We start from the raw sequence: 14,575 nt of genomic DNA on the forward strand, positions 1-14,575 counted from the left end.
GATCGTTGTGTAATTTGCCAAAGCAAATGTTCTAGTTCCTTATAACTTTAATCATTAAACTGGGATGGAAAGGATACCGAAGGCAGCCATCTTATCTTGAGAGAACAGTGCAAGGATGAGGACATAACGGCATCACCATTCTTTCCCAGAGTTTGTTTCCTTAATGGTAGTCAAGGGCAGAGTTAAGCAGAGTTCTCAAGGGGATGAGGCGCTTGTCTTTCAAAACTGGTTAAGCCAGACAAGAAAACACGTGTAAGATTAAAAACATCAGCAAACATTCTTAAATGCGTTTAAGGGTCTGTTTTTGTTTCAGAGGATAATGAAGCACACACAATAGCACTTCAGGGATTTGTGGGGAACGGGGCAAGTATCACTGGCTGATTTGCTGATGCTTGCCTGTTACAGATATTGATGAGTGCCAGACCCGCAATGGAGGTTGTGATCATTTCTGCAAAAACACCATGGGCAGTTTTGACTGCAGCTGCAGAAAGGGATTTAAATTATTAACAGACGAGAAGTCTTGCCAAGGTATGTCCCGAAACATAGCTGTGCTGTGCAGTGCCCGCTGGTCAGAGCAGAGAAGATGAAACCCCACCCTGGCAGAGACTGGCTCGCTGGGCTTCTTGATGGAGTCATTAATCCAACCTCTAGCCCATGCTTCACTCATGTCGTCTGTTAGGTAGAATAAAATACTGATGTAGCTCACAGGTCTATTTTGGAAATTAAGCTGTTGATGGTTAGAGGACACTTCAAAGAACCCATGTGGTGTGACTACAGCAGAGCTCGCTGCTGGACATGGAATGGATCACAGAATGCAAACAGGATTGCATTAGAGTGTTGAGATTATGAATAATTTTCCTTTTCTAAAATTTCCTTTAATGTTATGGATTTTATAACAAAATTTGGTGGCAGAAAGCTGTAGATTTAGTTCACCTACCTTTTCCTAGCAAAAAGTTGGGGTCAACCCATAATCAAGGTCATGTACCAGTTGACGTCTTCCTTATAGCCCTTGTTTTCATGACCAGCCTTTGCTGCTTGGGGAGAGAGATGGTGGAGAGGGAGGGAGGGGACTGAGTGGAGGAGAGGCTGGTCGGTCTTTGGGCAAGATTGCAGTCCCCTTCGCAGAAGCATCCCTTTCACATAAGGTGTGCATCAATGGAGCCTCTCTGAATAGCAATTGTTGACGTTAATAACTGTTTTGGGCGGTGGCAATCTGTTTTGGGGGGGCATCATGTATATTTTCAGATGAGCATATTTTATGCCCTGTTGATAATCGTGAAGAAGCTCTCAGGAAAGACGTGCTGTCACTTATTCCTGTTCCATTTCTGGGAATAAGAATAGCTTAACTTATTTTGCTAGAAATCCCAGAATTGAATCAAAATTGGAAAATAATATCTGATTTCACTTCAGATTATAAAGATGTAACTACCTTTTTTTAACCTCATGGTGTCAATTAGATTTCTCTCTTGGTTTTTCTTCTTAATATGTAATTTGTCAGGCGGTTCGAGCATAGCCCCCTTTAAATTCAGCAATTTTATTCTACATGATTATTGCGTGGTCTTCTTCCATTTGACTTGGAAAGCAAATTTGCTGTTCCACATAATGTTTCATAATGTATAGAGCATGAAATACTGTTTAAGCTGTGTAAACACATTAAAAAGGAATTAGAAAAGCGATCTCATTATTTTTGGCAAAGCGAAAACGCATCATGAGCAGCCAAAGTCAGCTACTGAATGAGTCCACTTTCTCGGCAACTGGCTGATAGTAATAAGAGAACTCATAGAGTGACATCAATTACTATGGAAGAAACTGAATTTTTCTCATTTTTCACTGGTCACTCTTGGTAGAACAAATATTTGCACAGAATAAATTTACTGAAGAAATTGCCAGGATTTCTGGGAAAAGTTAGGGATGAAGAGGTTTTGTAAGAATTTGCCCTTTTTTGTTTCATTTTTTCATTCCTCCAGTTCCTTCCAAATGTTTGGTTTTTATTACTGTAGTTTCTCATGGCATATTTGGTGTTGAAAAAGAGGTCAAGCAATCGTCTAGTTGGCTTCCAGTGAGTCCTGCACTGGTCCTGGTTTGTCCATTTGGAGTCGCAAGTTGTAACTCTGTTAAAACCCTCCAAAGAGTTGAAGAAGTGAAGCACTGAAATTCTAGTCTGCAGCAGAGATGTGAGGACCAGACCAGGAAAGAAGAGGTGATTAGATTGGCAAATGCAGCCTCCTGAGGCTAGTTTCCATGACCTCAGCTGAAGCCAAGGATGCCTCCACACTGAACAAGAAAGGGAGGGTCCCTGTGGGACCGAACCATGGGGGAGGAACGAAGCCAAGAGATTGGCCAAGAGAATCTAGTTTGGAGCTTAAACATCAAATTCCAGTGTCTGTAATAGAAAATCACTATTTTATGTTAATGTTAATGTATTCTTTTAGTGCAGAGGGCATTAAAACCTAGGATCAACTGGCCAGAAGACTAATTCTGGAAAGATCCAAAAGAGATAGAAACCAGACTTATCTTCAACTCAAGTATTTTCTCCTTTTAATTGGCCATGGCTTATAAGATTGCTATTGCTGTTTTACCAATAGTAATATAACGATAATGATGCATAGGTAATGCCTTATAGTTTACACACCTTTCTTAGGTATGTTATCTCATTTGCCTTCATTTAAATATTTTGAATTACTCAGCCCTGCAAATAAATATGAGTGAGAGAGACCAATTGAGCTTTTAGGCAGGTGCGATTTGCAATAGCATTTGGTAGTAAGGGTCCTGACAGTGAGTATACTTCTTGTGGGCTGCTCAGCACTTTCTTTAGCACAAGCGAATGGGAGAATTGATAATTTTTTACTCTGTGTTGTTTTTGTTGTTGGTCAGTAACTGGTGTGATTATAAATGTGTTCTTCTCTCCATGCATCCAGCAGAGTTGGTTTCAGCTCCCCTCTCCCTTTGACAATTACAGATGTGGACGAATGCTCTTTGGATAGGACCTGTGACCACAGCTGCATCAACCACCCTGGCACATTCACGTGTGCTTGCAACAAAGGGTACACCCTCTACGGGTTTACCCACTGTGGAGGTGAGCAGAATCCCTCTAGAGTTGGATGAGACTGGGCCTGCCAAAGAGCGGAGTCTACCCCTAAATTTTCCCCAGATTAAGGCCAATTTTCCTACGTTGTGGGTTGAACAGAACATTCCAGTCCCTGTACAGCAGGAGAGAGTCCATTGATTCAAGGGAAGCATCGGCTGAGGGAAATCTCCCCACATTTATCCTTTAACACGTTGAGTGTGAAATGGAGCAGAGAGAAGAGCTGAGCTCTTTCAGCTGTGAATTCATTGTTGACTTTATCGATGCACTTGTACTCAGAGAATGGAAATGTCTCTCAGGAGCTGATACTCTATCTGTTGGAACTTCCCAGCAGATAGTAAAGTACAATCCTCAGAGAGGCTTGGTAGGTCACCAACCAATTCCATAGCCCTGCTGTGCATAGGAACTGGCTGTGGAGCCTTGGTTCGAGCTCTTTGAGCTGGTCTTCATGCATGTCTTTGAGCTGGAAGTGGAACCATCAGTTTTCTCTCTCTGCTCTGAGCCCATGTAGCCACATATCCTGATGTCTCCCGATCTTATGGTCAAGTAGACCATGGCCTAAATCAGATCTGGCACCAGTCTGCTCCTCCTGATCCTCAGATTTGTTCAGCAATCTTTGAGAATACAGATTCGGATTCTGATTCAGAATGTCTAGGGCTTCCAAGGTGGTTCTGAGGGTCTGAGGATTTGGGAACCACTGGCCTAAATACTTCCTGCCCAATCCTTGTGAACTGTGCTTAAGAAGAATGGATAGTAGTGATTTGCTATAGATAATGTCTCTCTTCTCCTTTTCAACACATCCTTGGCATAGCTGACAACGTACTATCCCTGTCCATCAAGAAACCCCAAAGAAATGTTCCCTGAATATGTATGTGTATCTGGGTTTTAGTTGGAGCTGCCTTCCAACCTGGACTCGGTCTCAGCTTGAGGGGGATTAATGCAAGTCATTTTCCTTTTCTATACCTTAACTATATGAACTGTCAAGTGGGGAATCCTGATTCTGTCTATCTCCCTTGATATGTAGCCCAGGAAGATGGTGGAGTTTTAAATTGGAAGCTTGTGCTGTGTCTGCGTTTGAACATCTGAGAGTAGGCTGAGACCCCTTCTGAGTGTCTCTAATGGGGGAATGGTTTGGTCAAGAATGAGACCATCTTGTGAAGCTCATGGCAGGAAATCCACTGAGTTGGATCAGCTGCACATTTTGAAGGCAGTCAGTACCTTCTTTGTTTAGTGAGTTTCAACCATGTGACTCCCTCTTGCTCCTTCCTCAGGGAGGGATAGTGTCAGCCAGGTCAACGATGGGCTGCTGTGACAGGAGAGTGTTTTGTTCCACAGACACCAATGAGTGCAGCATCAACAACGGAGGCTGTCAGCAGGTCTGTGTGAACACGGTGGGCAGCTACGAATGCCAATGCCACTCTACGTACAAGCTCCACTGGAATAAGAAGGACTGTGTGGGTAAGGGGCGCCGAGGCTCATACTCAGTCAGTGGGCTCACCATTGGCCCAGCAGCACTTTCCCACGTCCGACTGGACCCGGAGTGCAGCTGACCATCCCTCCACTGAATTCTCCTCTTCTCAGCTGCAGCAGCCATTCTTTAAATGGTTCAAAAACAGGAGATACTTTTGCAGGCTCTTTGGTGTTTCCTTGTGCTTCTGCGTAGGTTGGAACTCACTTCTGTTTTCCTGGTTGCTTTTCCGCATGAAAAGAGCAGCACACAAGGAGCTCCTTTACCTTCATTGGAAATGGTGCCTGGTGTCTGTGTTCTGTGCTGGGTGTCAGCTCTACCTTCTTTCCTTGGGGCCTTTGATGCACGGGACTCAGCCATCCTTGTCACACCTGAAAGTGTCCTTCTCTTTCTGTAAGTGTCTGTGTTTTGTCCTGTCTAGAAGAGAAGGGGGTCCTGCCCACTAGTGTGTCACCCCACGTGTCCCTGCATTGCGGTAAGAGTGGTGGAGGAGAGAGGTGCTTCCTCAGATGTCACTCTGGCATTCATCTCTCTTCAGGTGAGTGGGTCCCAGTCCCTGGGGCAGGTCCTCAAGCCAGGGCCAGGCCTTGCTGGCCTTTAGGTGTTAGATGCCCTCAAAGGGCTTCCAGGTCTCTGCCCAGCTGCCCCCTGACCACCGGAGGCCCAGGCTTTGAGACCGGAGGTGCTAGGTGTTTTTCTAGTGGTCCTTGTGGAGTGGGGGTGGAGGTGATTTTAGCTGCTACTAGGAGAGACTATAACCTTGCTCACATGTTGACAATCCACGTTCTGTCTGTCAGGACTGCAAGAGGCCTACTCTGTCACGTGCGGCTCTTCCTCTCCTCTCAGGAGCAAACAGCAAAAATCAAATGACTCTGCTTTTGGGGGTAATCACCGAATCTGCGTATTCTCTCTGGGGCTCACTGTGTTCAATGGGCTTCGTTCATGGGGTGCTGTCCTTGGGCATTGGCTTTGTTTTCTTTTCTCTTAATCTTCTTGATACTGTAAGCACATTACAGGATGTTCTTGCCTGTAACCTTGGTGCCTGAGATCTGACTCACCATGTAACAGACACTGACTGAGTGTCCACTGTGTGCTGGGAGGCTCCGTGTTCAGTCCCGGTGGGTCATCATATTAGACAGAGGCCCACAGAGCTCTGGGACCAGGAGACTTACGTCTCCCAAACTCCCTGTGCCCCAGAGGACCTCAAAGGCCCAGCAGGAAATGTATGCCTGGGGAGATAGACATGGGCATGACAGGGGGAACAAGGATTCTGTCCAGAGAAAGGGCCCCAAACCCTTTCTGGTTTGTCAAAAGATGAAAAGTGAAATTTAACGCTTTTGGGAAGCCTTGTCCTCCCAGATTTAGACACCTCTGTGATTATGTCATGAGAACATCTGAATGAGGAAATGGTTCTTGATGTCCACATTACGTATATGAGCAAAGCTCAAAACCCAAAGCATGATGATAACAGCTTGCGTAAATTGATTGAGCAGTTAAAATATGCCAGCCACTGTACTGCGTGTACTGCTGATTTAATCCATACTCTGACCCCCTGGGGCCATTTTACTGTTACCCTTGTTAACCAGGGATGAAGAAACTGAGGTTCAGAGAGGTGAAGTAACATACCCAAAGTGACTCAATAGGAAATAGTGGAGCAAGGATTTTAACCAGGCAGTCTGGATCCAGAGTCTTAAGCGCTATCCTTTACTGCTCCTCTTGCCTGATGTTTGGACCCAACCAGAGCAGTCATCGTGGTCTGTTTCACCAAATCTCTCAATGATGGTCGCTTGGAGATTTAGGCCACCCAAGGATGGGCAAGCAAATAGTTATTCAGTTCTTACTATGTACCAGATAATAGGCTAAACATTTTTTGGGGTTTTTTTTTTTTTTTTTTGCATCTCGTTTAATCTTCACAACAGCCTGGTAATTTAGGTACTATAAGTATGTCTTTACAGATAAGGTAATTGAGGCTTGGGAGATTAAGTAACTTGTTCAAGTTCTCGTCACAAGTTGAAGAGCTAGAGTTTGAATCCTGGTCATTGGCTCCGGAGCCTAACATATGGTTAAGACTCACCTTGGGAGGAGAGCAGACTTTTGCACATGAGGCCCTCAAAGTGGGACCCTCTCTCCCTCCCAAACCCTGAAAATCCTAGCCACGTTTAGTGAGTGCCATCCTTGTCTGGAATGGTGGCTCCCTGAGCTGTGTCCCCTTCCAGGACAGGCTTATTTAGGAGAATCTGCCCTTCACCACTTCTCTCTACAGTCTCATCCAAATTTGAACTAGGTGATTCTGGTCTCCTTTCTCAAGAAGGCACAAAAATGACCTCACATTTCATCTCACCGTTGAGGTTGTTTTTGGCCCTCCTTGTGTTATATTTGAGCACTGGCTTCATCTCAGATGGAGGGTTAAGTGTGACTCTTAGGAGGCTCCTGACGTCCCCGGTCCCAGGGTAATGGGCGCTCCATGATCTAAATCTTTCTTGGTCTCAGAGTAAGAGAGGGGCTCAGGGTTTGCCATGCGGTGGGACCCAGCCAGTGGATAGCTCGCCATTACCCAGGGTGTTTCCATTCCTTTGCCTCTAAAGGTAACATCTCTCACTTGTTTCTTTCTGAAGATGTCGCCACCGTCAGGACAAGTGTAACCTTTAAGCTAAATGAAGGCAAGTGTAGTTTGAAAAAGGCTGAGCTGTTTCCCGAGGGTCTGCGACCAGCACTACCAGGTATGGAATCAGATGGCTGGTGCAGGGAGATTGCCTGCATGTTGGGAAAGGGCCTGTAACAAGCCGAGCTCTTTAGATGGGATCCAACAGCAGTTCAGAATCTCCAAGGAGCCTCTTCCCAGGAAGAAGAGGAGCCAGCCCAGCACCTCTCCCAGTTCTGGGGTTATACTTCAGAGCTCCCTTTGCGAGGTACAGATGTTGAAGCTCTGGGGAAACCTGGGAGTTCACAGGAATCAATAAGGGCTTTAAGATGCATTAGCAATTGGTGATCATATTGGGTTAAATTTTCTAGATCTTAGAGTTTACTTGAAAGATAAGCCAAAGAAATAAAACAAGGTTTGGCTCAGAAAGCATAATCTTTGATGAACAAAAATGTAATATCCAGCTTTCCTGCTGGATCTAGTTTTTGGAGGCAGTGACTCCATTGGCTTTGGCAGAACAGATACCATCCGAGTAGAACTGTCCTTGTTGAAAAGAGCAGAACCCAACACTCCTCTTTCTCCCCCGGCTTGCATTTCCTGTATTATTTCATAGAATAATTTTGGAGATTAAAGTAATCAGGATTCATGTATTAGGGAGGCTTGTTTTCCTGGTCAACCCTCAAATAAATCATATAACAAACAAACATAAAGTTTACTGTAGTCGCTTTTGACTGCCTATTTTAAATAACTAACCAAGACTAATTTTGGTTCTTCCATATTATGTAGCTATTAATTATATGTCTTCAAAGAATGTTCAATGACCTAGGAAAATGTTTTTTGTTGTAATGCTAAGATGGAAAAAGAGAGAGTAGCATCTTGTATATCTACTACAACCCAAATTGTATAAGAAAAAGTATAAGTAGAAGGAAAGAAACCCTCACCATATCGTTAGTAGTGGTTATATCTGGGTAGGAGGATGATGGGTGACAAATTTTTTTTCCTGTGTTTTCCAAATTCTCCACAGTGAGCATTTGCACTTTTAGATTAGAGGGGAAAAGCCTTATTTAAAAATAGATTTGGTCTTTATTTAATGGTATTATACTAATGTTAATTTCTTAGTTTTGATAAATGCACATGCTAATGTCCAGTGTTAGTTAACATCAGGGGAAGCTGGGTGAAGAGTCTATGGGAACTCTCAGGACTATATTAGCAACTTTCGTACAAATAAAAATAAAAAGTTTTTTTTAAATTAGATTTTCACTCTTTATTTTATTTATTTATTTTTTTGCTATTATTATTTTTAAAGATTTTATTTTTCCTTTTTCTCCCCAAAGCCCCCCGGTACATTGTTGTGTATTTTTAGTTGTGGGTCCTTCTAGTTGTGGCATGTGGGATGCCACTTCAGCATGGCTTGATGAGTGTTGCCGTGTCCACACCCAGGATTCAAACTGGTGAAACCCTGGACTGCCGAAGCGGAGCACATGAACTTAACCGCCCGGACACCGTGCTGGCCCCCAAAATAAAAAGTTTTAGAAATAGATCTCAGAAAATTGAAAGGGAAAAAGGTTCAAAATGAGCATGTGTTCAGAGTGAGATTTCAAGGTAGCCTTTTGAAAAGGTAAGATAGATCTTTAGGGAAATATATAGAAGGGAGAATTAATTTGCCTCTTCCTTTCTTTGGCCCCTGATGACCTGTTGCTTTGAACATCCTTGTAAGGTTGAAGAAGAATGTGATACAGATGATACGTCAGTTCAGTAGAGTAAGATTTTTAAGTAGAGACAAATTAAGTGTGTGGATGATACGTGGGCCTGCTCTTTGGTTCAGGTTAACAATCATTAGTTAAAAGAGTCCCTGAAAGCTATGGGGGGAGGGGACAGCCAAAGTCAGGAAAAGGGATGTGCAAGGCCCTGCCTTACGCAACACCGTCCCTCCCATCCTAGACGCTTTCATGATATTGTTTGGTTCTGTTGATTCTTTGTGCCTTTTATTGCTCCTGGTTATTTCAAAATGAGGCATCACTGTTATGTACTTGACAGCTTCCCCTTCGGGTTGGAAGTACAGCAAGGTCAATTTGCCTAAAAGCAGGAGTTGGTTTCCTTCCTATTCCTGTGCTCATTCTTAGTTGAAGCCTCAGCTCCGGCTTGGGACATCACAGTCCAGCTTAAAGGAAACCAACTGTGAGAACATGAGCACACCTTAACAAACTGTCAGTCAGGAATGCAAGACGCCCCCCTGGTTCCCGTCTTCCACGTATGTGGCCGGTCAGTCGGAAACATCCGGCATTTATCCATGATAATGATTTTCAAGAGCTAAATTGTAAAGTTAAATAAAAGGCAACACTGGCTCTTCAAAATTTAAATGTCACTGTGCTCCAAGCTGAGGGCTTGCAACGTCTTGGCATCTGGAGTTAATCATTTAGTCCCTTGAGAATTGTTTTAATGAAATGTTTACTGAGCTCTAGCGAATGTTCAGCTGAGTACTCTGCCAGGATTTGGCTTCCGATAATCTTGTTTCTTCATACAGAGAAGCACAGCTCAGTAAAAGAGAGCTTCCACTACGCAAACCTTACATGCAGCTCCGGCAAGCAAGTCCCAGGAGCCCCTGGCCGACCGAGCGCCACTAAGGAAATGTTTATCACTATTGAGTTTGAGCTTGAAACTAACCAAAAGGAGGTGACAGGTTGGTTTGAAAACAGTCTACAGTGCCAGGCTCCTCACAGCTTCTCCTTATTCCTTTGCCTTTCACTTTTCCTCATTCTTGGGGGAAAAATATAATGCAACCAGTGAAGTATCTCCTGTTTTTTTTCACCCCCAAGCTAAACTGAATTGGTTTGGAACCTGATAATTTTATCTTCTTCGTAAAAACCCAAAGGTACCATTTTGGTCAACAAATTTCTGTTCAAATCAAATGCTGCCCAGCCTGCTAGGTGCCCTGCTCCAGGTGTCTCCCATTCTGTCCACAGGGAACGTGGGTGTTGGTGGGTCCTGCAGTCGGTCCGGACATCCTCACATGCTGCAGCCTGACATCCTCTCCCTCTGCTGTCCCTCTCGTTTCTGTAGCATCTTGCGATCTGAGCTGCCTCGTGAAGCGAACAGAGAAGCGGCTCCGGAAAGCCATCCGCACGCTCCGGAAGGCTGCCCAGAGGGAGCAGTTTCACCTCCAGCTCTCAGGCATGGACCTTGAAGTGGCTAAAAAGCCTCCCAGAACATCTGAACGCCGGGTGGAGTCCTGTGCAGTGGGCCAGGGCCACGTAGGAAACCAATGTGGTGAGTGGCCCACTGGCCGGGACATTCTTGCTAACAGAACTATCTTCAGCTCTGTAAACACAGAGAGTAACCAAAAGTCTGGCCCATCCTCCCCTCTCCAGCGTCACCCCAGAGAGCACCCTGGACACCTACTCTCATCTGGGGCCTACATGTTGGCGTCTGTTGTACCTGCTGGACTAGGAGCTCCCCAGCACCTGGCATAGTCCCTGGCTTGTGATGGGCCCTTAATAAATGTTTGCTGAATTGAGGGACAAAAAGGAAGAGGCAGGGTTGATGTGAAGAGGGAATGTTGCCCTTTAAGGGTCTGAGGGTCTTCAGAGCACTGTGGTCCCCCAGCTGGGGCAGGACTGCAGGTGTAAGGCACTCGTGAGCCCCTACACACTCCACTGTCGCAGTTCCCCTGTCATCTCCCTCGGGCTTGACTGATGGTAGCAATGAACAATCTCCTGTCCGTAGTTTGGTGCAAAGGCAAGGCTGGGGGGCCGCTGAGCGGCCTTGTGAGTTCCCTGAGCTTCAGCCCAAGGCTCCTGGTAGTGTCAGTTCCATGTGTGTTGTGTTGAGTGAACATGTGTGTGTGTGTTTCAGAAGTACATTTGAGACCCGCATATGAGCAACATCAATTCTATTCCTCTGATGAAGTTCCAGGCAAGTAGAACCTGGGCAAGAGGTTCTAGGGTGCTCAGTCTTGAGACTGGTTTGTTGTGAAAGGCTGTTCTGAGCAATTGTGTGAAATCCTATCTGAAAAGTCTTAGATGGGGAAAATTGGGGGCGTCACTTTATGGTAATAATGGTAAAGAGTGAGTTCTCACCTGTCTCAAGTACGACACTAAGCACTGTTTCCGCATTATCTCATTTAATCCCAACAGTAATCTTACCAGATAGGTATTATTATCTCCGTTTAACAGATGAGCAAACTAGAGTTCAGAGGGCTAAGTTCTCTTGCTCAAGACCACATTGATGGTCCGGCTCCAAAGCCTGTGTTCTGGTCCCAAGAAAGGTGAATCCCAATAATCAGACCCCTGTAGCATAAATTGATCTCCTTTCTGAAATGTCATTAGAATCACAAGGCCCCAGAATGAATCCTGAGCCAAGGAGTAATAAATCAGTGTTTCTAAAGAAGCAAAGCTGTGACCAGGGGGCACCCATTCAGGAGAATTGTCAGCAATAGCCCACAATCCAAATCTGTTGCTTTACCAAAATGTAGTAAAAATCAAGTGTAAAATCAAGTATAAGTGTCCACCCAGGGCTGATTCTCAAATACTCTTGACTTTTATTCCATCTGACTCTGTTAAAAATAGAGAAAAGAAAGGAAAAACAACCCAGCTGGTTGGTTGGTTCTCATTTAAAATCCTAAGAGTTCCAGTTTCCACACCAAAATGGTGATGACAGTTGGCTGTTGCTGCCCTGCTTTCTGGGCTGAGTTGCAGAAACTGTCGGAGCCAGGCAGGCCAGTCTTCCTTCTGGCCTCTCAGAGCTAAATTCCACTCCTTTGCCCATTTGCTATCCTGTCAGGGAGAGGCCTTGCAGGCTCTCTGGGGAGCCTTTGTGGCCAGTTAAGGATCCAGGAAAAACTAGCATCAAGGCCCCTGTGGCCCAGCTCCCAGGGAGGGCATTACCAATACTACCACGAGCGTGTGTCTGGGGAATAAAGACCCAAGAATGAGGATCAGAAGTTCCTTAACAGAGGCCTCATGACCATGACTACTTATGAAAGACACTCGACATGGGGTTTATGTAGCTGCTGTGCGCGTGGCTGTGTCCGGAGATGCTTGTCATGCTGCGTTAGGCTGGATTTGTGGCTGAGGGAGGCAATGTGTCCTGTCTCACGGGCTCCCTCTAGCAATGAATGAATTTTGTAGCCCACGTGGGATGAAATCAAGTTCACTGTGACAGCAGTGTTGAAGATTGTACCATGTAGAAAAACAGCACAAAGAATTACCAGTAAAATTCCTTCTGCTGGAAGGAGGAAGTGGGTGTTAAGAGAGCTTGGGTGTGTTCATTAGAAAGGCTTTTTACCCAGCAGACACACGGCAGGGGCAAGCCACAGTGTGTGTGTGTTTGTGTGTGTGTGGGTGTGTGTGTGTGTCTTATATTCCTAGTCTGTCTGATGGTATTAGAACTTCATAATGACCAGGCTTACTGGTATTTTCTGAACTCAGGATGGAACATACTGTGGACACATGCCTAGGATAGTTCTTTTTGAAACTTACGTTCAGTCTGCAGAAAGGAGCCCAAAAAAGTGTTTTGTGTCACCTGGAAGGAGAGATGGATCCATTATGTTTTTCCTTTAAAATATTTTTTATTTAGTTTTTAATTACCAAAGTAGTATGTTTCCAATGGTACAGAAAGGTACAGCATGGGTGTATGTTCTCCCCTTAGCTCCCAATCCTACTCTCCAGAAGTAATCCCTGTCAGGAGTTTGCTATGTATTTTTCTACATCTGTTTTTATGCACATATGAAAATGAAGTTTTATTTAGTCATTCACTAAATATTAAGCACCTACTGTGTGCCAGGTGCTATTCTAGGTGCTGGGAATCCAGTAATGAAACAAAAAAGCAAAAATCTCAGCCCTCATAGAGTTTACAGTTCTAGAGGAGGGAGACAGACCACAAACCAATAAAGGAGGAAATCCACCACGTAGCAGATGGTGGCAAAGGGAAGTGGAAGGGAAAGTGCCAGGGCAAGAGGACGGGTGAGGGGGCGCGACTCCCCCAAACGTCGACTACAGTCAGGGACTGTGGTTGTTGTAAAGTGTCATTTGGGCAGAGATGTGAAGGATGGAGGAAGCGAGCTATGAGGATATGGGGGAAGAATCCCGGGCATAGGAAACAGCAAGTCCAGAAACCCGGAGGCACTGGAGAGAAGGCTGGGGTGAGAGCTGAGGGAGGCAGGGGGAAGGCAGGAAGTCGGAGCAGTAGCCCAGGGCCACTCAGTGGGGACGGAAATCGTGGTGAGGACTCTGACTTTGAATCTGAGTGAGAACTGAAGCCAATGAAGAGTTGTGAGCAGAGGAGTAACAGGGTTCTGACTTACGTTTTAAAAGGATACTCTGCCTGCTATACATTTATGTGTGAAAAAATATTTTTTAAAAAATATATTCGGGGCCGGCTCCACGGCCGAGTGGTTAAGTTCATGCGCTGCGCTGCGGCGGCCCAGGGTTCGGATCCTGGGCGCAGACATGGCACTGCTCGTCAGGCCACGTTGAGGCGGCGTCCCACATCCCACAACTGGATGGACCTGCAACTAAGATATACAACTATGTACGGGGGTTGGGGAGATAAAGCAGGAAAAAAAAACAAAGAAGAAGAAGATTGGCAACAGTTGTTAGCCCAGGTGCCAATCTTTAAAAAAAAAAAAATCAATACAATTTGAAGAATGTTATGTGTTGTTTTTAACTATAGAGTAGATCGTGGACATCCTTCCAGGTGAATAGAGGAGCTACCTATTTCTTTTAAAGCTTCCTAGTCTATATTTGTTATAATTTGTTTATTAGCCACTCCCCTATTGATGGACATTTAATTAAGTTATTCCTAATTTTTCTGTTACAAACAATGCCGCAGTGAATATTCTGTTTTGTGCACGTGGCCAATATTTTTAAAAGATAAACTTGAAGTCCAATTACAGGGTCAAAGGACATGCAGATTTAAAACTTTAATAGACACTGCCAAATTACCCTCCAAAAGACCAAATTAATATATGTACGTTCTTCCTCCAACATTGTGTCTAAGTGTTTATTGCCCCACATCATTGCTAAAGTGGATTATTTATTGTTGATCTTCTTAACTTTTGTCAATCTGATCAGCAAAAATGATAAAGTCAAATTTTAACTTGTTTTTCTTCAATTATTAGTAAAGCTGAGCATGCTGTCATATATCTGTGGCCATGTGGAGTTCTTCTTCTGAGAACATCCATATTCTTTGCCTATTTTCCCATTGAATTGGTTTTTTAAATATAATTTAAAAAAATAGATTTTAAAGTCCCAAGTGGCATCAAAGAACATAGTCACTTCTGACCAATTAAACACTTTCTTTCTTATAGTTATTTTTACATCGTAAAGGCTCATTAGTTTGGCATTAAGGACTTTGAGGCTAGCCTGCTCTGCAGGTGACCTTT

At 44.4% G+C, this 14,575-nt stretch overlaps 1 protein-coding gene across 1 annotated transcript in view; it reads left to right on the forward strand.

Annotated features, from left to right (window-relative positions):
• Positions 1-14,575, forward strand: part of SCUBE2 (signal peptide, CUB domain and EGF like domain containing 2) — a 63,773-nt gene that overhangs the window by 26,058 nt on the left and 23,140 nt on the right. Inside the window, exons 10-17 of the mRNA XM_046685523.1 lie at positions 406-528; positions 2,960-3,076; positions 4,421-4,543; positions 4,975-5,091; positions 5,351-5,437; positions 7,169-7,273; positions 9,719-9,874; positions 10,255-10,461. Coding sequence (XP_046541479.1) covers positions 406-528; positions 2,960-3,076; positions 4,421-4,543; positions 4,975-5,091; positions 5,351-5,437; positions 7,169-7,273; positions 9,719-9,874; positions 10,255-10,461 — 1,035 coding nt within the window. The remainder of the gene's footprint in view (positions 1-405; positions 529-2,959; positions 3,077-4,420; positions 4,544-4,974; positions 5,092-5,350; positions 5,438-7,168; positions 7,274-9,718; positions 9,875-10,254; positions 10,462-14,575) is intronic.

This window comes from Equus quagga, chromosome 14, assembly GCF_021613505.1.
Source record: "Equus quagga isolate Etosha38 chromosome 14, UCLA_HA_Equagga_1.0, whole genome shotgun sequence".
NCBI lineage: Eukaryota > Metazoa > Chordata > Mammalia > Perissodactyla > Equidae > Equus > Equus quagga.